At 42.1% G+C, this 24874-nt stretch overlaps 1 protein-coding gene across 1 annotated transcript in view; it reads left to right on the forward strand.

Moving 5' to 3' along the window:
- The window catches only part of SPTLC1 (serine palmitoyltransferase long chain base subunit 1), a 35298-nt gene extending 12218 nt beyond the window's left edge, over window positions 1-23080 (forward strand). Inside the window, exons 6-15 of the mRNA XM_083576966.1 lie at window positions 2185-2317; window positions 7943-8072; window positions 8763-8852; window positions 9914-10021; window positions 11260-11355; window positions 15449-15545; window positions 16746-16800; window positions 19588-19705; window positions 20811-20884; window positions 21652-23080. Coding sequence (XP_083433092.1) covers window positions 2185-2317; window positions 7943-8072; window positions 8763-8852; window positions 9914-10021; window positions 11260-11355; window positions 15449-15545; window positions 16746-16800; window positions 19588-19705; window positions 20811-20884; window positions 21652-21745 — 995 coding nt within the window. The 3' untranslated portion in view covers window positions 21746-23080. The remainder of the gene's footprint in view (window positions 1-2184; window positions 2318-7942; window positions 8073-8762; window positions 8853-9913; window positions 10022-11259; window positions 11356-15448; window positions 15546-16745; window positions 16801-19587; window positions 19706-20810; window positions 20885-21651) is intronic.
- Window positions 23081-24874: the final 1794 nt, after the last annotated feature.

A 24874-nucleotide genomic window follows, 5' to 3' on the forward strand; every position in this document is an offset into this window, starting at 1 on the left:
TCCACCCCCCATCCCCCAAATCTCTCCCACTTCCTCATTCGTCGTTCTCATCATCTCTACGGGTGCTGCTACATGCCCTCTGTCTTTGAGCTCTTTGCTCTCCCACTTTTAAGGCTTGCCAGGTTCTGGGAGATGGAGGGTCTGGAATGCTTTCTAATGACAATGTGTCAGCCGGGTGTTGTTCCGACTCTCCCATTATTTCCCAACTTTTCCCCTCATCTGCCTCTGAGCTGTGACCTTCCTCAAACCCCTATTGTAAATCTATACTGTCTTCTTCTTCCTCCTCCCTTGAAGGGGCAGGATGGGGAGGCGGACTCCGCCATTTCTCCTCTGCCCAGTCCCTGACACAGACACAGTGGCCACTCCTGGAGGACTCTCATGAGGCTCAGTAAAACTCTCTTCCCCACCACTTGTGCTTCGAGGAATAGATACCCCATTCCTTGCAGTGCTCGCTTGTGCTGCCTTAAACCACTTAGAAGCCATTTTACCATGTAAGCGGTATAAAGGTAAAGGGACCCCTGACCATTAGGTCCAATCGCGGACGACTCTGGGGTTGCGGCGCTCATCTCGCTTTATTGGCCGAGGGAGCCGGTGTACAGCTTCCGAGTCATGTGGCCAGCATGACCAAGCCGCTTCTGGCAAACCAGAGCAGCGCATGGAAACGCCATTTACCTTCCTGCTGGAGCGGTACCTATTTATCTACTTATACTGCGTGCTTTCGAACTGCTAGGTTGGCAGGGGCAGGGACGGAGCAACGGGAGCTCACCCCGTCACGGGGATTCAAATTGTCGACCTTCTGATCGTCAAGCCCTAGGCTCTGTGGTTTAACCCACAGCGCCACCCGTGTCCTTATATAAGCGGTATATATGTAAACAAAACAATGAGCTTGCTATCCTTTTCCATATTTGATGGAAGATGGGTGGGAGAAAGTGGAACTATTGGGCTCTATGGCACTCATTTGTGTACACTACAGTCACCCCTGCTATGCTGGATTGAGCCCCTCCAGCACCCACCCCCAAAATGAGATGGATCTTAATTCACGTTTTTCACCATGGTTGAAATTATATTTGGGGACAACGGTTAATTCTTCTTAAATGGGTGGATCTTGCTGGGTTGTGTGTGTAATAAAGGTGAACCCACTGGCAGCATATGAATCGATGGTTAGCTTGACCCAACAACGCCACACACACGGGGCAAACAAAACTCACTGCAGTCAACTGTAGGTGACCATCCATGCCTTGGGCCCCCAACCGCTCTCAGTGCCAAAGAAAACTGATAAAGGAATAGAAAGAGAACCTACCCACGTGACGCTGACACAAAAACCTTGCACATATACCATGTAAAACAATGAAAGTTTACTACCTCCCTTCTCCCCCCCCAACTCTCTTCTCCCCCACCCTTGTATGCAATATGCAATATTGAAGTCTCACTGATCTGCAGAAAAAAACTTTAGAATCTGAAAATAGAGGTGATGTATGTACTTTGGTAACCCCAGGAAATATTCAGTAAAAACATTTTTTAAATAATAATGGATGAATCTGTAAAATAGGGCTCAGTAAGTGATAGATGCGAATGTTTCATTCGAAATGATGGATGTTCAGAAAATGAGTTGGGGAGGAGTAGGAAGGTAGGGGATGAGAGAAGGCAATAAAAAAAAAGTGGAAAAATGCAAGATAGGAATAAGTGTCAGGAGAAGAGATTTAACTCCACTGATTGCTTTGTTGGTTTATCGAGCCTGAAAACTGCTTGGGGAATTCCACTTGGAATGCACTATGTTAATATAGAGCTAAGATAATTGCCCCTTAGCTTTCTAAACAAGCCTCTGAAACTTGGCAGTGTTGATTCCCTCTGTTTCTAGTTTCCCAACAACAGACACATTTTGGTATTCGTTTCTGGAATATTTCTGACAGGTATCTTGAGTGTGGCTTGCTTACTTTTACTCACAAAACATAAGTGCCCTTTTAAGGTAATGCAGTCAAACACTCAGATGAGTTACTTTGCACCTGGTTAGAATGACAGGATTGTCAGCCTGTACTTGTTCCGTCCGTGTGTGTGTGTGTGTGTGTGTGTGTGTGTGTGTGAAGGAGAAAATAACCTGGGCAGAGTTGAATAGATTTTCATGCTGTTAATGACTTTGCATCTTTGTGTGACTTTTCTAAAACATAAACTACCCTTCTCAAACAGATGTACATCTGGAACTGGAGGAACGACTTGCCAAATTTATGAGGACCGAGGAAGCTATCATATATTCCTATGGATTTGCTACAATTGCCAGTGCTATTCCTGCCTATTCAAAACGAGGAGACATTGTTTTTGTGTACGTAATCTTCACTTTTTCTATATTACAGTGGACCCTCTGGATACAAACTTATTTGTTCTGGGGGTCTGTTTTCACCCCAAAAATTATGTAAATAGAGACACACTTGTGCGCATGCGCAAGGTACATGGAGCGCTTGTGCGCGGGGCGAAACCCGGAAGTATACACTTCTGGGTTTGCCGTGGCCGTAAGCCAAAGATTCCATATCCAGGGGGATACTTAAGTTCAGAATCTCTGTAGTATTTCTTCTCCTCTCTGTAAGGATGAGGTTCTTCATAGCAAAATCCACTTGTTTCTAGGTACCATATTTCACAAAAGGTAAAAATTTTAGAGCCAGTTTACACTCTCTCTATCAAAAGAGGAATCCCTACCATACTGGACTGTGTGTTCGTGAGCAAGCAACATTGCAGTTGATAGCAATTCCTGGAACTACAGCACTTGGAGGTGGGGGGAGTGCCAATGCAGATGTGGCTATTTTTATCCTGTGACTTGCCTTGTTCACCTAATTTTCTTCCTTCAAATTCAAGAATCATAGAATCCTGTGTGTGGTAGTTAACCCCACTACTACTATTACTACATCATCATCATAAAACAATAATTTTATTATTTATATCCGCCTATCTGGCTTAACAGGGATGCGGGTGGCGCTGTGGATTAAACCACAGAGCCTAGGACTTGCCAATCAGAAGGTCGGCGGTTCGAATCCCCGCGATGGGGTGAGCTCCCGTTGCTCGGTCCCTGCCTTCCAACCTAGCAGTTTGAAAGCACGTCAAAAGTGCAAGTAGATAAATAGGTACCACTCTGGTGGGAAGGTAAACGGTGTTTCCGTGTGCTGCTCTGGTTTGCCAGAAGCAGCTTAGTCATGCTGGCCACATGACCCGGAAGCTGTACGCCGGCTCCCTCGGCCAATAAAGCAAGATGAGCGCTGCAACCCCAGAGTCGGTCACGACTGGACCTAATGGTCAGGGGTCTCTTTACCTTTACCTTTATCTGGCTTAACAACAACAACATTAATTTTATCATTTATACCCCGCCCATCTGGCTAGGTTCACCCAGCAATTCTGGGTGGCCTACAGCACATAAAAAATGGTAAAACATTAGACATTAAAAATTTCCTGATACAGGGTTGCCTTCAGATGTCTTCTAAAAGTCAGATAGTTGTTTATTTCCTTGACATCTGGTGGGAGGGCATTCCATAGGGCAAGCGCCACCACCGAGAAGGCCCTCTGCCTGGTCCCTGCAACCTCACTTGTCGCAATGAGGGAGCCGCCAGAAGGCCCTCAGAGCTGGACCTCAGTGTCCAGGGTGAATGATGGGGGTGGAGATGCTCCTTCAGGTCTACTGAGCCGAGGCCATTTAGGGCTTTAAAGGTCAGTACCAACACTTTGAATTGTGCTCAGAAATGTATTAGGAGCCAATGAAGATGCTTTAGGTCTCGGCGGCCGCTCCCAGTCACCAGTCTAGCTGTCTCATTCTGGATTAGTTGTAGTTTCTGAGTCACCTTCAGAGCTAACCCCATGTAGAGCATATTGCAGTAGTCCAAGCGGGAGATAACCAGATAGAATCGATTTAAACTAAAACAGAACTTATTCTTTCTGTTTGAACCACTTCAAGTCAAACCCTTTTCAAACAGATTTGTCTTGGCGCTCTTAGAACAGTTGTGCATGCTTTAGGTTTGGTTGAGCCTTTGGGGGAGAGATTTCCAAACTAGGCTAGAGTACAGTAAGGTGTCCAGTGAATATATGCATTGTGTGCCTTCCTCCTGCAGTCTCTACCAATGGCTTACAGATGCAAAACTGCTTGGAGGAAGAAGCCTATGAGCTGGGCTATAGATGGGGGCATCTCATATACCTGATAGGGACAATCTCCCCTGTTGTAGTGACACTTTCCCCAGCTGTTGCAATCTGGGAATTGTTGCTAGCAGTCTGTGTACACCCAAGTTAACCATAGATATTTCTTTCAAAGGGACAACCTACAAGCTGTTGCTTCTGGTTACCAGCTCTTAGTGGGATCTGTGGTCTTTTTTAGTGAACATGCATTATGAGCTATCAATCTCAATTGTTTAAAAATGAGATTAACTGGGACAGTTATAAAACCACTTTAATAGGCCTTCTCCTAGAAGAAGGGCTGAACGTGATTGTTAGGAAAGTGGTTATGCACAATTTTTCAGCACCAGTGTAGGATCGCTTATATGATCTTGTCATTTTCAAAGCTGTATCTTGATACCATTTTAAATGCCTATTAAGGGGTAGTTTTAATCGCTTATGAAATGCTTTCAAAATGACTACTTGGTTTTAACGATCAATTGCTGCTTCAGAATCAACTCTTTAAAAATTGCTAGCAGCTGTTGAAACGTTTTGTCAGTATCCCCCATAGGTTACAGCCAAGCAAAGAAATGCACTTGATGAGTGGTTGGAATGAATTTACTTAATGTCAGACAAAAATCTCCTCTTACTGAGCTTGTGCTTGTTATGTGTTAGTTGATACTAACTGAAATCGTGTGTGTGCGTGTGTAAATCTCATAGAACTCAATTGGACATTCCCAGATAAATGTGTCTGTAGCATACGTAGTCTGATTTTTCCCCCCTTTCCATTTTCCCCCCACGTAACCTATGAACTGAGTGAGTTCAATGGCTAGGAATTACCTAGCCCTGGCAGTTTTCTCCTTATTAATATACTAGCTTCCTTTAAAAAAAATATTGAAGGTGGCAAGCAAACTTTTTAAAAAAAATGTAAAACAATGAATAAAAGAATATTAAAATAGCCTTTATGTTTAAAATTGCAATTAAGAGATTATGAGCAGTGTAATCAAATAACTAATTCAAGGAGTAATACCTAAAGATGTCTGTGGTCCCCCTGCCCCAGCCCTAATGTCTTAGCTGCTCTTCAGAAGACAAGCTCAGTTTGAACCTTTTGGAAGGATATGGTTATCTTGCCATCAGCTCAGAAAATTTTCTCTCCACGTTTCAAACCCATGGAGCTAATCTCTGGGGTTAGGCAGATTCATATGTGTGGAGATATTTGGTGCTCTGTTCCCAAGCCATATAGGGCTCTAAAGTTCAAAACCACGGAATCCTATCCAAAACTAATAAAAATGACTGAAAAAACAAACCATAAAACCCGATACTGTTCCATCTTCACTAGGTACCAGTTTGTCGCTGGGCTCAGTTTTAGGTGATGACTATAGACCTACAGACTCTTATTAACTGGAGTTTGAGTTGAGTATAGAAACAAATAGGTAGACAGTTCAGATGATGCAGTATTGCAGTTTTATGCTGCAAACTGCTATCTCCTGTCAGCGCTGGGCCAGAGGGATTCTGGTCTATTTGAAGTTTTTGCTCTGCCATCAAAGGCAGCCCTAACATAGTGTTACAATGATCGGCTAGAAGTGACTAGGATATGTCTGAGTCTGGTTTCCGAGATAAGGGCACAGCAGCTCCACTAGCCAGATCTGGCAAAAGGCAGCCGTAACCACTTCTGCTATCTGAACATCCTTAAGCAAGGCTTTACCTAAGAGCACTGCCAAGCTGCAAACCAGATTTCTTTTTTTTAAGAGGAAGGCCTCTCCCATACCTCTTCTAGCCTGCCAGAACGTCCATCTAGCAGCACCTCTGCCTTGTCTAGATTAAGCTTCGGTTTGTTCACCTTAATCTACTCCGGAACTCACCAGTTTAGAACTTCCGTTGCATCAAAAAATGGAAATGAATGCTAGTTTTGATCTGCATATAGATGATCTCTAGCCCAAATACCGGGATGATCTAGCTGTTTCATATTCATGTTGAGAGACAAGATGAATCAGTGTGACATCCTGTATGCCAAAGATGATGAGTTGGAGGAGTGATGCAACCTTCTGAAACTCCTTTAAAGGAGCTCTATATAGCACAATGCCTTCCAGCCAGGTGATCCAGAAGATTACCATAGTTGATGGCAGGGTGGATTTGATTTAAATCACTAGTCAGTAAGACTTGATTTAAATCTTTTTTTCTTTTCTTTTTTACAGAAAATCTCATTCTTTCTGCTATAATCTTAATATTTACAACCAGAGGAAGGTTTCATTTTTGGAATAATAAATTTTCAGAGTAGTTTTTACACTTATATCAAAAATTACTGATTTGGTTATACTATTAGAAATACATAGACAGATAATTATGAAATTGTACGGTTTAATAAGTTAACTATTTATATTTGGACAACTTTTCTGCTGTACTTTATTGGAAGGAGAAAAATAATCATTTCCTTAATAACAATTTAAACAATTTATTTAACTAAAGCAGTAACATTATAGCATATGTATCCATGTTTGTTAACTGATGTGGTTAACCTTTTTTTAAAAAACAGCACCTTAGACTGAGTTTTAGCACACATGAAAAACTTAAAACAAATCCTTATATCCTGATGAATAGCCTTTGGACTATAATGTAACTTAAATTGGAAATTATCTTTAGAAAGATCTTTCCTCCAAAACCATTTTATTTTAAAAATCTGATTTAAATTTTAAAAAATCTGATTTTTTTTAAAAAAAAAATCATTGATTTTTATCCACCCTGGTTGATGTTACCGCAACCCTGGGAGGTTTGAAGCCACTCTGAACCTAGCCCTGAGCAACTAATGATCTGTTTAGACAGCTTTAGACAGTGAAGGGTATTCTTTTTCAAAAAAATTACTTTATTAGGGCATAAGAAGAAAGCTTACACTCTTTCTGTTGATTTTTACTGTAACCTGTTTTTTCTCTCTTTTATTCTGCTGTTTGCTTATTGTGTGATGTCTGCTATAGCTATTTTGTTTGTGTGTGTGTGTTTTCTTAAAAAAATATTTAGGGGTACTCTCATTTTGACTCAAGAAAACCACCATTTTATAGTTCCAATCAGAAAAAATAGATAAAGTTAATGGACAAAAGTACAAAGATTCACAGAATGTTTAGGGGTATGCGTCCCCCCAGAAAAAAGCGCGCTGTGTGTGTGTGTGTGTGTGTGTGTGTATTTACACCTTGGGGATCTTTTTGATTCATACAGAGGGATAGAAACATTTTAATAAACAAAATGATCTTAGTAACAGTTCCTTGTGAACACAGGAAAAACAAAATTGTTGGCTATTGATTGAGCAGCTCTCATACACTGGCTGCATTCAAACATAACAAATTATGGTTTTATCATTATGTGAATGAGCCTCAGGCACATTCATTTTCCTTTCTGTCACCAGTGAAGAAGATTGGAAGCTTCACATTTTAGTGTTGTAGCAAAACCTAGGGAAGCTGTCATGAATGTTAACTATGGTTTGCTAAAACAGGCAAACCGGGAAACATTGTTCATGAAGCTGGCTTGTTTCAATAAACCACAGATAAAAATAACACAGTTAAACTGCAATTGGAAATAGAAGCAAAAGCATGTCATCTCCTTGTGGCCATTTCAGAGAGAGAAGAATGCAAGAGCCCCGTCATGTGACGATATTGCTAATCGAATGCAGTCTTGCTGTCCACTTCTGTAGCTGGAGGTGGTTGAGGCTGCTCATATGGTCAAAAAAGCATATTGTGTGGCAATTCATGAAAAGTACATTATGGAGAGAAATCAGACTTCAAAAAGGCAGCTCATGCTAAGAGTGAACTGACACAATTCTGTGTATTTACAGTGATGAAGCAGCGTGCTTTGCTATTCAGAAAGGCTTACAGGCATCGAGAAGCAACATCAAGTTTTTTAAACATAATGATATGGCTGACCTTGAGCATCTACTCAAAGAGCAGGAGATTGAAGATCAGAAGGTACGGTATTTTTGAAGTCATTGATGTGTTGTAGGGTGTATTTTTAAGCTAACATATTTTGATGCCTTCAATGCTCATTATTTATCTTCTAGTCCATTCTGGAAATGAAGTGTTGTGTATCTTTTGAAGTAGGTTTGGCAGCTGTGTTTCATTTATTCAGATAGCCGTGCTTGGTGTCTGCAACTTGCACTTAACTTTTGAAAAATCTACAGATGGAACTGTAAGACATGCAGTTCACCCACTTTTTCTTTTTTTAAAAAAAAAAATCTTTTTTAAAAAACTCAAAATAACCAGAACACACACACCACCGCAATATCAGTGCAGTGTAAAAAATACTTCCATTTTGTTTCACAACCACACTGTAAGCACCATTTTTGTATTAAAGTAGTATCAAAACAGAGCCATGCACATTTCTTTATACATCAACATTTGTGTTAAAGGCTCGGAGTTAATAGCATTAAGCCTTTATCCTGGCTGCAGAGCTTACTGGCTATAAAGAATGCTTAACCGCAAAGTATCATATTGTTAAAAATGTGTTTAAGGCCATTGATTTCTGCTGGCATAAGCTCAAGCTTTTCTTCTGTACATTTTGTCAACTTTTGATGGCATTTTAATAGTAACCTAAGTGAGATTATCTCATAACAAGCATCTGTTAAGAAGCATCCATACAAAACTTTTGTTTCTCTGCAGAACCCTCGTAAAGCTCGTGTAACCCGGCGCTTTATCGTGGTTGAGGGTTTGTATGTTAACGCTGGAGATATTTGTCCTCTTCCGGAATTGGTGAGTAGGTAGTTTTTGTCGATAAGTATTTTCCCTACCAGTCATTATGTGCTATGTGAAGAACGAACAGAAAAATACTAGACTGTTTACTGATATGTGTGTTTGACCTAAACCACTGAGCCTCTTGGGCTTGCTGATCAGAAGGTTGGCGGTTTAAATCTGCACAATGGGGTGAGCTCCTGTTTCTCTGTCCCAGCTCCTGCCAACCTAGCAGTTCAAAAGCATGCCAGTGCAAGTAGATAAATAGGTACCACTGTGGCAGGAAGGTAAACGGCGTTTCCGTGCGCTCTGGTTTCCGTCACGGTGTTCAGTTGAGCCAGAAGTGGTTTAGTCATGCGAGCCACATGACCCAGAAAGCTGCCTGCGGACAAACGCTGGCTCTCTCGGCCTGAAAGTGAGATGAGCGCCACAATCCCATAGTTGCCTTTGACTGGACTTTACCAACCCAGGGGTCCTTTACCTTTACCTTAGATAGGGATTGAGGGCTTCACCCCTTATATATGAGGACACTTGGCTGGTGCAGTGGTCAGAAGAATGGGATGCAGCAATTTTGAGGCAGGAGACAATATTCTCACACGGGGAATGAGGTGTGTTATATTGGTGCTGCTGTGTTCTGCCTAGTTGTGCATTGATAACTTTCATTAGTGGTGCTATAACGGGGGAAAGTTTGTTACAATGCATTTGGGCAATTTCTCAGTAAGAAGGCTTTCTATTTGTTCCTTCAAGGAAGTCTGTTCCTACTCCCAAAGTTTTAAGGGTACTAGTTCTGTATTTTGATATTTCACCGCACACACACCCTCGACTCCCAAAAGTCCAGCTACTCAGTGAGGCACCAGTGCACAGAAAATTATATTCTGTGCACAATCAGGCTAAATATGTCCCATATCTTACAACAATGTCAAGGAATTAAAGTGCATGGAGGTTTGCGTTTTTAGAATGAAGTTGACTGAACAACAATCTGATTGAACACTTGACAACTTGTGCATGAATCTGGTTTCTTGTCCTGAGCACTCGATAATCTTGTGCTTTCTTGTGTTACTTGCAATTGAATAAATATGTAGGTGAAATTGAAATACAAATACAAAGTGAGGTTATTTTTGGAAGAAAGTCTTTCCTTTGGAGTGCTGGGAGAACATGGACGAGGAGTTACAGAACATTTTGGAATAAATGTAAGTGCATGCTTTTCTCTGATGACAATGCCTTTTTGTGCCAAAAGGAAGAAACAACTTTTGATATGTTCGTCATGTTTATAGCAGTGGCTTAGCAGCCATTATATGCAAATTCTGTGCATGGCAATCTTGTCTCTTGCATAATCCCTTAAATATTTGCTTTGCAATGAAAATTTAAATGCAGGAGGGATTATTAATAGCAACAAATATGTAAAACATCTTCAAGTTATCAAAATCAGTTTCCTTTTAAAACAATCTACTGCGACTTACTCAGTTTGCAGGTTTTTGTTACTGCTTTGCCTTTTTCTGAATTTGTCAAGAATCTGCTTTGGGATCGGACAAATGAATGGGTGAATTTTCTGATATGAAAGAACATACTTAACACAAAGATGTTGTATGCATCAATATACCTGCATGATGCACATTAACACATAACTTTATATAAATCCTTCAGAACATTTTACAAATTACTGGCTAGGATTCACTTGTAGTGTCCTCTACATGTCCAAGAACTGTTTATCCACAAAGAGGCAAAGAGCTCATAAAGTAGAACTTGGAAAGATGCAAGGAGCTAATCTTGGAAGGGAAAAAAATCCTGCTCCCTGTTCATCTTTTGAATCCTAGAGCATTTTTCTTCCAGATGAGTTGTGTCATTGTAATCATTCTGGAAAGTGCATGTAGAAATTTACATTAATATTGACACTCGGGTCAAATCTGTTAACTGAATGTATTCCAGAGTTAAGTTGAGAGCTGCTTCAGATCCACTTTGCTCTTTTAGATCTTAGTGGATAAAAACAGGAAAACTTAAATTGTGGATACAGTGGTACCTTGGTTCCCAAACAGCTTAGTTGCCAAACAAATCGGCTCCCAAATGCCGCAAACCCAGAAGTAAGTGTTTCAGTTTGATAACATTTTTCAGAAGCAGAACGTCCAACGCAGCTTCCACGGACTCCCGAAACGGATTAAGTTCAAGAACCAAGGTACCACTGTACTTTGTAGGATATCCACTGACACCAGAAATTTGCATTGAGTGCCACTTTAATTGTATTTTGTATTTGTATCTCTTGTATTTTGCTGTCCGTCGTTCTCTAGATGAATTTAAAGAGTTTGTTAATTATGGGCACGTTTGGAAGGGTTAAATAATTCGGAAAGCTAGTCTAACCTTTCTACAGCTATATGGCTGGTTACCAAACATGCTGTTTTTAACTAACTCTGGTATTGCCCTGTTTGTGCAACAGATGGATGACATTGATCTTATAAGTGCAAACATGGAAAACTCCCTGGCTTCTATTGGAGGGTTTTGCTGCGGGCGATCCTTTGTTATTGATCACCAGGTAGGTGTAAAAACCGGAAATGCATGATATGTTGTATGTTTTGCAGTTCCAGTAGAATACTGTGACCAAGGCAGGTATTGGATAGAGTGGAGTCACACTTGGCCAGTCTGGCAGATGTTGGTAGGCTGGTGGGAGCATCTCCTCTTCATGTTGTCAGTTGAGAATAACACCATCTTGTTCATCTTCCAACATTATATATGCTATCAAATGCCAACACTGCCCTTCAGCTCTCTATATTGGACAAACAGGACAAACTTCATGCCAAAGGATAAATGGGCATAAATCTGACATCAGGAATCATAAAACAGAGAAACCAATAGGAGAACACTTTAATCTCCCAGGACATTCTGTACAAGTTCTTAAAGTAGCTGTCTTATTGCAAAAGAATTTTAGAAATACACTTGAAAGAGAAGTTGCTGAATTACAACTCATTACCAAACTAAAAACAATGGAGAGACCTGGTCTGAATAGAGATATTGGATTCATGTCCCATTATATACATGAAAGCTAGTTTTGGTCATCTATCCCTTTAAAAATCCCTTGCCCTTCCCTGTGGAACCAACTGCCATAACAGTCATCAACAGGTTGAAGTGACCTCTGCTTCAGAATATCTGATGAAATGTGTATTACACACGAAAGCTCATACCTTGAAAGCTTATATTTAGTTTATCTTTAAGGTGCCACTGCAATTACTAAAATATTTTTTCATCTTTCATCTTGTTATTTATTACGGCCATGCAAGGGAGCCGCAGCAAACAAGGAGCATCAGCAGCTATTGCTGCGGAATGGGGCAAAGGTTTCACTGGATGCAGTTGAATTGGTGCCCAGTATACATAAAGGAAGGTGGCTGACCTGGCAAGAATTGGGGAGAAGTAGTTGATAGTAGGTGTGAAGGTCCTAGAGCAAAGGAGAGCCTGGGCTTCAGTAAAGCAAATAATTTAATTAGACAGCACCTATATGATATCGAAAGGGACACGGGTGGGGCTGTGGGTTAAACCACAGAGCCTAGGGATTGCCAGTCAGAAGGTCGCAGTTTGAATCCCCACGACGGAGTGAGCTCCCATTGCTCAGTCCCAGCTCCTGCCAACCTAGCAGTTTGAAAGCACATCAAAGTGCAAGTAGATAAATAGGTACCGCTCCAGCGGGAAGGTAAACGGTGTTTCCATGCGCTGCTCTGGTTCTTCAGAAGCGGCTTAGTCATGCTGGCCACATGACCCGGAAGCTGTATGCCGGCTTCCTCGGCCAGTAAAGTGAGATGAGTGTCGCAACCCCAGAGTCGTCTGCGACTGGACCTAATGGTCAGGGGTCCCTTTACCTTTACCTATATGATATCGAGCGACAGAATAATTTGGCCACAACAAGGACATTTTGTCCATGGTATGATTGTTTTCCACCTAATCACTTTGGCATCCTCTTTGCAAAATTTAACAATTCCAAAATACAGACGAGCTTTCACTTTTGCAAGATTGAATATACTGCCTTCGGCTGTACTTGAGGGTCGATTTTGAAAAATCTCGCTGGGAAAACGGCTATGTCCTTGTGGAGAGGGCAGTAATAATAATAATAATAATAATAATAATAATAATAATAATAATTATAATTATAATTTTTATTTATATTGCGCCCTCCCCAGCCGAAGCCGGGCTCAGGGCGGCTAACAACACTAAAACAGTGCAACATTATAAAAACATTATAAAAATTAATTAAAATAAAAATTGATGGCAACCATAAACTAAAGTTTTGTAAAGATTGCCAAAGGAGGGAGTCAGGCTGCGCCCTGACCAAAGGCCTGGTGGAACAGCTCTGTCTTGCAGGCCCTGCGGAAAGATGTCAAGTCCTGCAGGGCCCTTGTCTCTTGCGACAGAGCGTTCCACCAGGTTGGAGCCACAGCCGAAAAAGCTCTGGCTCTAGTTGAGGCCAGCCTAACCTCTCTGTGGCCTGGGACCTTCAAGATGTTTTTATTTGAAGACCGTAAGTTCCTCTGTGGGGCATACCAGGAGAGGCAGTCCCGTAGGTACGAGGGTCCTAGGCCGTATAGGGCTTTGAAGGTTAAAACCAGCACCTTAAACCTGATCCTGTACTCCACCGGGAGCCAGTGCAGCTGGTATAGCACCGGATGAATGTGATCTTGCAGCGAAGACCCCGTAAGGAGTCTCGCTGCGGCATTCTGCACCCGCTGGAGTTTCTGGGTCAGTCTCAAGGGCAGCCCCACGTAGAGCGAGTTACAATAATCCAGTCTGGAGGTGACCGTCGCGTGGATCACAGTGGCTAGGTCAGGGCGAGAGAGGTAAGGAGCAACTGCTTGGCTTGGCGGAGATGAAAAAATGCCGCCTTTGTTATAGCTGCAATCTGCGCCTCCATGGAGAGGGAGGTATCGAAGATTACACCCAAACTCTTAACGGACGGTGCTGGCACTAATTGCACCCCCGCAAGAGATGGGAGTTGCCCCCTCAATCTCATATCGTCCCGTCCCAGCCAGAGGACCTCTGTCTTCGAAGGATTTAACTTCAACCGGCTCCCACGTAACCATCCAGCCACAGCTTCCAAGCATCTGATCAGTGTGTCTGGGGCCGAGTCAGGATGGCCATCCATCAACAGATAGAGTTGGGTGTCATCAGCATACTGATGGCAGCCCAGCCCAAAACTCCGGACAAGCTGGGCAAGGGGGCGCATAAAGATGTTAGAAAGCACTGGGGAGAGTATCGCACCCTGGGGCACTCCACACACCAAGGAGTGGCGGGATGACAATTCCCCCCCAAGCGCCACCCTCTGTCCCCGACCAGAGAGAAACGAGCGCAGCCATTGAAGGACTGTGCCCTGGATCCCCACGTCGGCAAGGCGGTGGTCCAGGAGTTCGTGATCGACCATGTCGAAGGCTGCTGAGGGGTCTAAAAGAATCAGCAGCCCCGACCCGCCTCGATCCAGCTGCCTGCGGAGATCATCTGTTAGTGCGACCAGAGCCGTCTCGGTCCCATGACCAGCGCGGAAGCCGGACTGGAATGGATCCAGAGCCGATGTTTCATCCAGAAACCTACCAAGCTGTTCCGCAACCGCTCTCTCAATCACCTTACCCAGGAATGGAAGATTCGAAACCGGGCGGTAATTGGATAGATCTAAGGGATCTAATGATGTTTTCTTTAAAAGCGGGCGCACCACTGCCTCCTTCAGTTCCCCTGGGAATGTCCCGGTGCCAAGGGACAAATTGATGATATCCCCCAGGGGGGCCCGCACCTCGTCTGGACACGCTCTAATCAGCCAGGACGGGCACGGGTCGAGAGGACAAGTGGTGGGCTTTCCAGCTCGGAGGAGTCTGTCCACATCGGCTGGGGATATCCAGTCAAAGTGGTCCAATACTGGACCCGAGGACAGTCGAGGGGCCTCCAGTTCCTTTATTGTATCCAAATTGGCAGGGAGGTCATGGCGGAGCAACAGGACCTTCTCCGCAAAAAAGCTTACAAATGCCTCACAGCTGTGTGTCAAATTGTTATTTAAATTTGGCTGTCCTTCGAGGGACGTTAAAGACCGAATTATACTAAATAACTGCGCCGGGCAAGAGCTAGCGGATGCAATGGAGGCTGAGAAGTAGGACTTCTTAGCGGCCTTCACTGCCATCTCGTAGGTGACAGTATTGAGTCAGTGGCTCATGTGCTTCTGGCTTGCACTCTTTATAAGGATTTGAGGAGTGAGGTTATTACTCCTCTATTATTGTCCATGCCAGGTCACTCAGCCATTGCTACTGTGTCCTTTCTTTTAGCAGATCAAGATGATCAGGTGACAGCAAAAACTGCAAGGTTTTTAGCAGGGGCAATCAGAATAAGATATATTATGTGATTATTGATGTAAACCTCCAAAATGTATTTTGTATAGTTAAGTTTTTACCTCTTATCTTCAGTACATTTTATTTTATTTTATTGCTATGGCTAGTGGTTGATGCAAATAAAGATACTGTGTTGCACACATGTAGCTGTTGGAAATAATTTCAGATTAGGTCTTTGGAACAAGGGCAAACTAAGCATCCAGATAAATTCCAACTTGTTTACCAATGAATTATCTATATAAAGTGTGGTCACTCCATGCTCCTTTTTCTTTCCAGAGATTATCTGGTCAGGGGTACTGCTTTTCAGCCTCTCTGCCTCCTCTCCTAGCTGCTGCCGCCATTGAGGGCCTCAATATCATGGAGGAAAACCCAGGTATCTTTTTTTAAAAAGCAGAAAACTGTTTAGCATAAACTGCCAGACTTGTGAGATGGGTTTGACTTCCTGTTCTTATGAGAGATTGCTCGTAGGTTCACTGTAGGAATTGCAGTTCACATTTTGGTATGCTTGATAGTTGACTCAGCCCTTCTTCTTTTTTAATGATGCCTAGGTTATCTGGAGGATAGTTGTGCTATATCACCTAGTACATAGTGCAGTAGGAAAGTTTGTAGTTTTTTGAGAGTGGTGAAATCCCAAGAAATCTCCGAAGAAATCTCGCCAAGCTCGTTGAATGGGCCACAAATGATATAAGTGATTTGTTCCATTAAAAGTGATGTAAGCAAAGGATGAGGGAGATCCTTCAGATCCATGATCGTGGTGTTTCTTCTTTCTCTTCTGTTGCTGCCATGAGTTTTTATTTTTTGGAATAGAGAGATACACATATAAATATAGAAGAAAAATAAATTGCAATAGCAATGGCTACCAGGAAAGAGAGTCTTCTCTCTAGTTGAGAAGTCACTCAGAATGTGCCAGAAAAAGGCAAATTCAGCGTTGGAAATCCTTGCGAAGGGAATTGAAAACAGCTGGTAGCATAATGGCATCCTGTAAATCTCAGAATGGCCAAATCTGCTACATTGTGCACAATTCCAGTTGTACTGGATTACAGTTGGAAAAGGTTAGGAAAAATGACAGCAGAAATAATTCGGTGGCTAGGGGTTAGAGCACCTCCCAGCCTTGCCTCCTCCGCTGGCTTATGTTGTTCTCCCTCCAGGAAAGAGAATTGCTTCTTTAGAGGCCTGAACTATTCTGCTACCATCCTTCATGTCTGTTTACCCAGAAGTTGAGATAAGAGAAAGCCTTTTTGCTCTCTAGCAGTTCTCCAGCTCTGCCTTTGAAAGAAGGTGAAGTTCATTGATTCATGAGCTTGACTTAAAAGAGGCAAAAATGCCCCACTGTTGACCATGTGGTCTTCTTCTGTTCTACGGTGCCTGTTGTCTGTTCCCCGTGGTCTAAGGTAGCATGGGAGCCCCATGTTTGTATCGCTAAGCATTTATTTTCTCTGTATAATTCCTGTAACCTCTCGAGTGGTAGAAAGGCAGATTTGTAGAAGTGGCAACTCTAGCACAAGACTTAAACAGCTGTTTATATTTATCCTGCTCAGTTTTAGATACCCCAACTTAAAACTGTTTTATCTAGGCATTTTTCAGATTTTACGACAAAAATGCAAGCGAATACACCAGGCTTTACAAGGGTAAGTGAATGCTTTGCCTTCTTACTTTGAACTCCATGTTGAACGGAAAATGCCTCCTAAAAAAGCCATAGTTTTCCAAACATCCTATACCATATTATCCAGGAGTAATCCCTAGTGAGTGGAATAGGGCTTGCTTCTGAATAGGCATATAGAGGATTGTATAAGATTGCACCTCCTAGTGGGGTCCCCCCCCAAGCTCTGTTGAAGTTTGAGCTACTTTAGAAAATCTGGCTTCTGTGTTTGACTGCAGTTACAGTTAAAGCAGGGAACAATTTCTTGAAATACAATATGGGCAGTTTAGCTGTAATTTATCTTCAGTTTAAAATTTTTCTCTGTGGCATTTCAATATCAGACATGCGTTTAAAAGATCATACTCCCTCCAATAGTGCTATATGAAATTTTATAGCTGGGGTAAATAAACATGTCATGTGTAAAATAGCCTTTGTTCCTAGGCACTCCTAGCTATTTTACTTGCACATTGAATTATTAGCAGGGGATACAGTCTTTGATTGATACCAAAGATGCAGTCCGTGTCTGTAAATGTGGTCATAATTAAGATGTAGCTGGCCAAAAGCATTGGAGAAAATAGATACTTGTGGGAGACCCTGTTTCCGAGACTTTGCTCTGTGCTCACTTTGGAGCACTCCCAAGTATTAATGCAGGAATATTTGCAAAGACTAGCATCAAGATTTTGGATGCTTCAGGTTTGAGCCTCTTGTGCAAAATTAATTTCTGCACATTTCACTTTATTTAGCACAAGAGGTTGTGACTCAATATATCCAAGTTTAGATTAGGGCCTCTGAATTCACTGGTGTGTTGAACGTCTTCAACACATCAGTGTTCAACACATCTTTCAAATCACGAAAGAGCCTTGGCTGTTCCCTTTTTTGAAGGCGATGCTGCATTTCTCTTTTCTGTAGTCAGGTGCATCTTACATACTATCCTTAGCTTTTCCATATAAGTTCTCACCTCATACATTTACCACATCTTCTGTCGCACAAGTTTTCATTAGGCATACATTTCATTGTGCCAAATTCCCCATCCTCTGCCTATGTAAAATATCCTTTAGAATAGGGTTGCCATACCAGCAAAGCCAGACTCTCTTCTCTTAACACAAACATTAACTGACCTTTTGTCTGGAAGAGCTTTGTCTGACACTTTGCTTATTGTTCTTCTCTAGCTTGATGCGTACTTGAGTCAGATGTTGGTTTATTTTAAGTAAGTGGCAAAGGGAACTTGGATATCAACTTGGGACTTCTAAAGCAGCCTCTAGAAATGTACAGTACATTTATGACAAAGTGCGGTTGGGGAGAAATCTGCAAATGTCAAAGCTTTAAATTGGCTGGCATTCAAAGGCGGTTTCTCTTATTAAACTACCTTTTCCTTTTGTAGCAGTTAGTTGCCTTCATTTCTGAAACGTGCTAATGGTCCATTTTATAACTTAAGCTGTCTGTTAGAATTATACATGAAGCATTGGTATTGGGACCTGAGCTTTTTAAGTTCTTCGTGAATGATCTAAAGTTATTTTGTAAGTCTTCAGCCTGCAAGCCTCTCACATGGTTCCATAAAAATCTGCCTTGTAAACTGTATGTTAGAGTTGCATTCATGATTTTGCTTGTGACTAGATGATTGCTTGCTTTATGATATTAATCTCCAAACACTGCTTCTTTCTCTCTCTCGTGTTATTGATTTCCTTCCAGTAAAATCCATTAGATTTCAGGCTCTTAACAAGATGCTTTCCAGCAATTTTAATGTGGAATAATTGAAAATTGAGATGTTTCTAGAGATTAAATTCTAAATTAAATTGAGCAAAACTCTTAATTTGTTTTTGCATATCTTTGTCCTATTGACAGCATTGTCCACTTGCCCAGTGAAAAACTCGTGGCTGGCACGGCTTTTATGTTGACCTAGTTGGAGGAAAATATATTCTTCCACAGTTCAGGGAAGTGCCTCACCTCTTAATTTAGAAGTGCAGTTTAGGCAGATTCTACTGGCACTCTTACAGGAGTTGAAACTGCCTCCCCAAGTCAAATGTGTCATCTCTGTTTCTAGATTTGATCAAGCCAGTGTTGTCTCTGCTTTGTTCCTCCTAGACACTCTTTGGCACACTAGAGTCTAGCTGTTTAGCATCTAAAACAAGTACACATGTAGCTGTGGGATGGAAGTTGCTGAAAGAAAATGGTAGAATTGACATGGCCATTTCCAGATGTTTTGTCATCCACACTCCAGGTTACGCAGAACTAGACGATACTGTAGAAATTGGCTGATCCAGTGCTGAAAAGCTGTTCTTGCTGTGGTTAAACATTTGATTCTGTCCATGTAGGAAAGTAGTTCCATTTCTCAAATTAGTTTATTTGGATACTGGCCCTATCACATCCAGAGGCCAAGAAAAGTACAGTAATTGAAGGTTTGGGAGATGGGAAGTTTGCCTGTACTCTGCAGATGGGCCACCTGCTGCTTAGGCAACCTGCTATAATGCATGATGTTTGCTTCTGCTCTCTGCTTGTGATCCATCATGGGTTGGTATAGGAATAGATGGAAGGAAGGGAGGGAGGGAGGGAGGGAGGGAGGGAGGGAGGGGTGAGTTCCATTGGATGGGGCAGCCTTCCTGACTTGACCGTGTGGTTGGCTGTTTCGGTCATGCAGTCCTACAGGAAAGCAGAGAATGCATTCCATTGAGTTCACTATTGTCACAAAGCGACTGCTAATTTACGTTGCCAGTTTTTCTTTCATTTGATTGCTGACCATATCAGCGTTTTTGATATGTTGACCTTTTTTTTTTTTTAGGATTCCTGGTCTACGTGTAGTGGGGCAATCCATTTCTCCAGCATTACACCTCCGCTTAGAAGAAAGCACTGGATCTCGAGAGAGTGATGCAAGGCTACTGAAGGAAATTGTTGATTATGTAAGAGTCCTTTTTTACAGTCCTCAAAGCCTAGCAATGAGAAGAACGGTGTTCTGTATTGAAGTCTCTGTTGCACTTCCTTCTAGAATTCCTCCATGTGCTGGGTTGCAAGGTTACATTTGAAAAGTAGGGTTGCCATACATCCAGAATTTCCTGGGCATAGCTGAGATTCGGCCGTTGGAAACGGTGTCCAGGCGGAAATCGCTTTAACGTCTGGGAAAATCCGGACGTATGGCAGCCCATGCCGGAAGTGTAGATTTGGGCAAATTCCCTTAAAAATAGCTCCAGAACTGTTTTTTGTAAAAAGAGAAAAGGAAAGTTCAACAACTTTGGCCAAAAAGGATTTTCACACTTTGAAATTTGGCAACCCTAAGATTACTACAGCAATCATCTGGGATTGGTCCCTTTTTAAAATAAGGCATATGAAAGGCAGCATTGTACCCGCTATGGGAGATGGGTATTGAGGGCAAGACAGCACTGGACGAATGTCTCTAAATTCCCTGGCTCTTGAGCCCTGTGGTCCCACAATGACAGGCGACTCCCAGTCAGTTGCCCAGGAACGTACGAAGATAAGGAAATGTCTCTTACCGTCTGCTTTTTATTCAGTATTTACAGAGAGAGGCTGTAGAATCCAGCCTCTTGGATAATGGCATTGTCCAGAGTGAATGTCCACCCCCCCGTCTCCCTCACTTCTTCATTCATCACTTTTACGGGTGCTGCTACATGCCGTCTGTCTTCGAGTTCTTTGCTCTCCTACTTTTAAGGCTTGCCGGGTTCTGGGATGGGGGAGCAGACACAATTTCTGGCATCTAGACATGCGCAGATGCGATTTCCGGCACCGCGGTAGCGAGTCGCCATGCTGCACCAGTTTAGCGCAGCGTGCGGGGACTCGCCAAGCGGGCAGCTCGGTTTGGGGGCGGCTTGTGGGCCAATTAAACTGCCCTGTAGAGCAAGGAGCAGTCGTGGTGATGGCTAGAAGAGAGAGAACAGTATTACAAACCAGGACTAAAAATGCATTTAGCTCCTTGTGGCAGGGTATCACATGTTACTTAACAGTCCGATAACACATGAGCATGGCACTTGATGTTACTGTTTCTCTCCTCAGTGTATGAACAGAGGTATTGCATTAACCCAGGCTCGCTATTTGGAGAAAGAAGAGAAATTTCTCCCACCACCCAGGTTCGTAAATACTTGCTCACCTTGCTATTAAAACAAAACTGTTCTTCTGACGGCAGGCAGAATGGGTTGGTTGAGAAGCATGCCGTAGCTGGTGTTGGAACCTCTGGATTTTCAAGGTCGCTGTTGTTTTATAAGTCATGGACTCGTCTATTGAACAAGCAGACTGGCCTAAACGGCTTGCTCATCTATACCTAAATAGGGTTCAGGGCAGGAATATGTGTGAGGTTTTTTTTAAGAATAGCTAATAAAATGCTGTCTGACGGTTACTTGAGATCAGGCATGGGGAGGGAGAATAAGGTCACTTACATTCTGTTGTCACTAGAAGCAACAGAGTGACTCGAGGCCCAGCCAGATGGGTGGGATATAAGTAATAAATTATTATTATTATTATTATTTTATTTTATTTTATTTTATTATTAACATCATCATTATCTCGCTGTACCTTTTCTAGCTACTGAACTATACCAGTCACCAAATCTAGACTTCATAATCCTTATTACTGAATTGACAGGGGAAGCTATCACTACTGTTATGTGAAGCAAAAAAATATTGATGGGCAAAGGAAAGTATTAGGAGACTGAGTACATATGCAGCTGTCATTTACTAAGTCAGGCCACTGATCTGTCTAAGCCAGTAATGTCTTCTCTGACTGGCAACAGCGTTCCGGAGCTTAAAGAGTCTGGTTTGTGCTGTAAGGTTGCACGCATTTTGCCGCGCAACGAAAAGACAACAACTTTGACTGACTACCCTGTTTTTGCCCCTAACAGCATCCGAGTTGTAGTGACGGTAGAACAGACAGAACCGGAATTGGACAAAGCTGCCTCGCTTATCAGGGAAGCTGCGGAGTCAGTGCTGAATTGAGGCCTGCATACTTGAGTCTTCGTTCTTCACCCAACACTGGGAATACCGGTTTTCCTACTGTATGGCGGATTGGCTTGGGCTCCCAAGGTTCAAGCTCATTGACTTTCTCTTCTGATGGAGTGGAAAGCTCAACTTCCACTGAGTCATTCCAGAACAAAAAAAAAGTCACAAATATGGGAATGTGAAACTCTGCTCACTGTATAAGTACTGTTTCAATTGGAGATCATTGTTATCACTGGCATTTTACATGAGTTTCACCTCTGTTCTTAAAGGGCCTTATTCCTTTTCCTAGCTCTCTAAATGTGAGTTTGAGAGTTTTGTGTTTAACGCTAATGAACATGAAAAGGGTGAGAAAACTTACACGATATTCTTCATTTAACCTCTCTTATTTTAAATAACATTCCCCCAAACAGGTTCCTATTACTGTCAGACCAGATAGTTAAACGGTATTATGGAATTATGCTTTTGAATAATGTACTTAAGTAGCTTTTATTACACTGGGTATGTGGGAATTTTGTACACTTTTTTTTAAAGATCTTTTGGTTTTTGAAATTCCCAGAAGGAGCTGTTTTTCTAACGATTTGTCCGGTTTCCATTAAATGTCTTATCTCATGCCAATTCCTTTATTCTATACAAGTTGACCTTTCCTGCGATTTTACCCCGCATTTAACTTTTATACCGGTGATCGCCAGTGCTGTGCACACATTGGAGCTCTCAGTTAAATTTCAGTCTCAGTCTCCACTGGATTGAGTTCAGCATTGTACAGTACAATCTGTATGCACACACAGATGAAATGCTGGTAGAATTTCTCCCACCAAGCAAACAAAACAAATATCGATCTCTTACCATAATCTGTTGGATGCATAAGTTAATGGGAAAACTAATTCACTAATGATGTTTATTGTCCATGTTTACTCATGAATACCTTTAAAAACCATGAATAAGTTAGAAATACTTAACATTTAGTTGCATGGGCACATATCCCTACTGTAATCAGGAAGTTCCAATTTTTCTCTCTCTTTCTCTTTCTCTCTCTTTCTCTCAATTACTTGCTTGAGACCACCACTCAGGTCTCTGCTAAAGATGTGCAGAAAAGGGACTGTCATTGATACCGTAGAAGTTTCAGTATGCCACCTAGAGTCAGAAAGGACCTCTTCCGTCCTTCAATGAATTTGCCATGATAGGTGTTCCAGATTTCTGGTGAATACTATTTTTTAAAGACTTTCTGTTACGTCTGGGTTGTTCTACACTCCTGTGCCTTTTTTGGTTGCTGCTACATATTCCAGCGCTCTATTTGACACATAATTTTTTTAAAAAATAAAAGCATATATTTGATCCTGGTTTTGTCCTTCTTTCTTCATATTCCGACTGCACCATCTTCCCTATCAGCTACAATCTCATTAAGGGGGGAAATAATTGGATTTGAGCTACAGTCCCTGAACTCAGTAGGGCTAAATCGGCTTAAAGTGCTTCATGGTAACTTGAGGTGGGTATCAGGCTTCTCTCTCAGTACTTTAAGGTATAAATTTTTCCATCATGCTTCAGGCTGTGCTGCCTTCCGTACCCAAGCCACTTAATTTGCTACGTTGATGAGTTTCTGGTTTTCTTCAAACTGCGGTTTCAGGATTGTGGCCAAACGTGGTATAGTCCAGTGTAACTTTATCAGCTGCCGACAGTTATGCTAATTGTAAACTGAAAATATTTTCAGGACTGTAGACTCCCAAGTTCTCTTTCAAATGAGATCAGAAAAGGGTTGGGACTTCTCATTTAAAACAGGGTGTCCTGCTTTTCCACAATCGTTTTCATGCCTTTGGTTTTATGCTGCTTTGTGTTTTAGTATTGATTTTTTAATTGTATTAATGTGGTTTATTAATTGGGTTGTTTTTTTAAAAGATATCTGAAGCAGCTAGAGGACATGGTCAGTTGGAAAGTGTATAAATGGCAGAAATAAAAATAATGGTATGGACTTCCAGATAAATACTAGATGAAAACAGTCCTATCACTTTCTGTGTTGTGATTTTTTTAATGTAAAGCTAAAGCGTTCTGCTTTCCTGATGGTGAGGCAGTCTGAAAGTGCCTTTCTTTTCCTGGATGCAGGATATATTAATATCCTGCAGTAAGCTGCAGTAAGAGACTTAGTTGTACAAGTGTCTAATGTGGCCAAATGGCATCTGTCTGTGGCACCTATTGGCTAGTTCCTGTAATTATTATTATTTGTTAATTATTATTTATACCCCACCCATCTGGCTGGGTTTCCCCAGCCACTCTGGGCGGCTTCCAACAAAATATTAAAATACAGTAGTCTATTAAACATTAAAAGCTTCCCTAAACAATATCAGCAATATCCCTCATCCCAGTTTTGCAACTCTTTACAATTTTCATGATTTTGTGGGAGTGAAGGTGGGGTTGATAAAGAAAAGATCTGTGTGTGAGAATATAGACAAACTCATAGGTGCTGCTTTAAACCAAAGTGACGAAGTGCAGACTGCATGAAGCACAAGTGGAAGAGAAAGTTAGCCCTGCTCTTGCATTCAAGGTATGTTACCAGTTTTGAATTGTGCTAAAAACCAGTTGTTGTTTTTTCTTGGTAAATGTTTACTGAACAACATGAGCAAAATAGTGTACAACTTTAGCAGAAGGAAGCAGAGAGGCATGCCAGTATATCAGTCAAAAAGCACCAGTTCCATATCACAACACGCAGTGTACATTAGAAAACAAGACAGAAACTATAGCCTTATAGCCAGGAAAACTAACACAATAGTCCCCACATCTGATTGCGCCTCTAGGTTTGTAATTCAGGATTACATTACCTAACTTGGCAAATTGATATTTCAAAAGTATAGGTAAAGGTAAAGGGACCCCTGACCATTAGGTCTAGTCGTGACCGAATCTGGGGTTGCGGCGCTCATCTCGCTTTATTGGCCGAGGGAGCTGGCGTACAGCTTCCGGGTCATGTGGCCAGCATGACTAAGCCGCTTCTGGCGAACCAGAGCAGTGCACGGAAACGCCGTTTACATTCCCGCCGGAGCGGTATCTATTTATCTACTTGCACTTTGACGTGCTTTCGAACTGCTAGGTTGGCAGGAGCAGGGACCGAGCAACGGGAGCTCACCCCGTTGCAGGGATTCG

Source organism: Podarcis filfolensis, assembly GCF_964270895.1.
Source record: "Podarcis filfolensis genome assembly, chromosome: 11".
NCBI lineage: Eukaryota > Metazoa > Chordata > Lepidosauria > Squamata > Lacertidae > Podarcis > Podarcis filfolensis.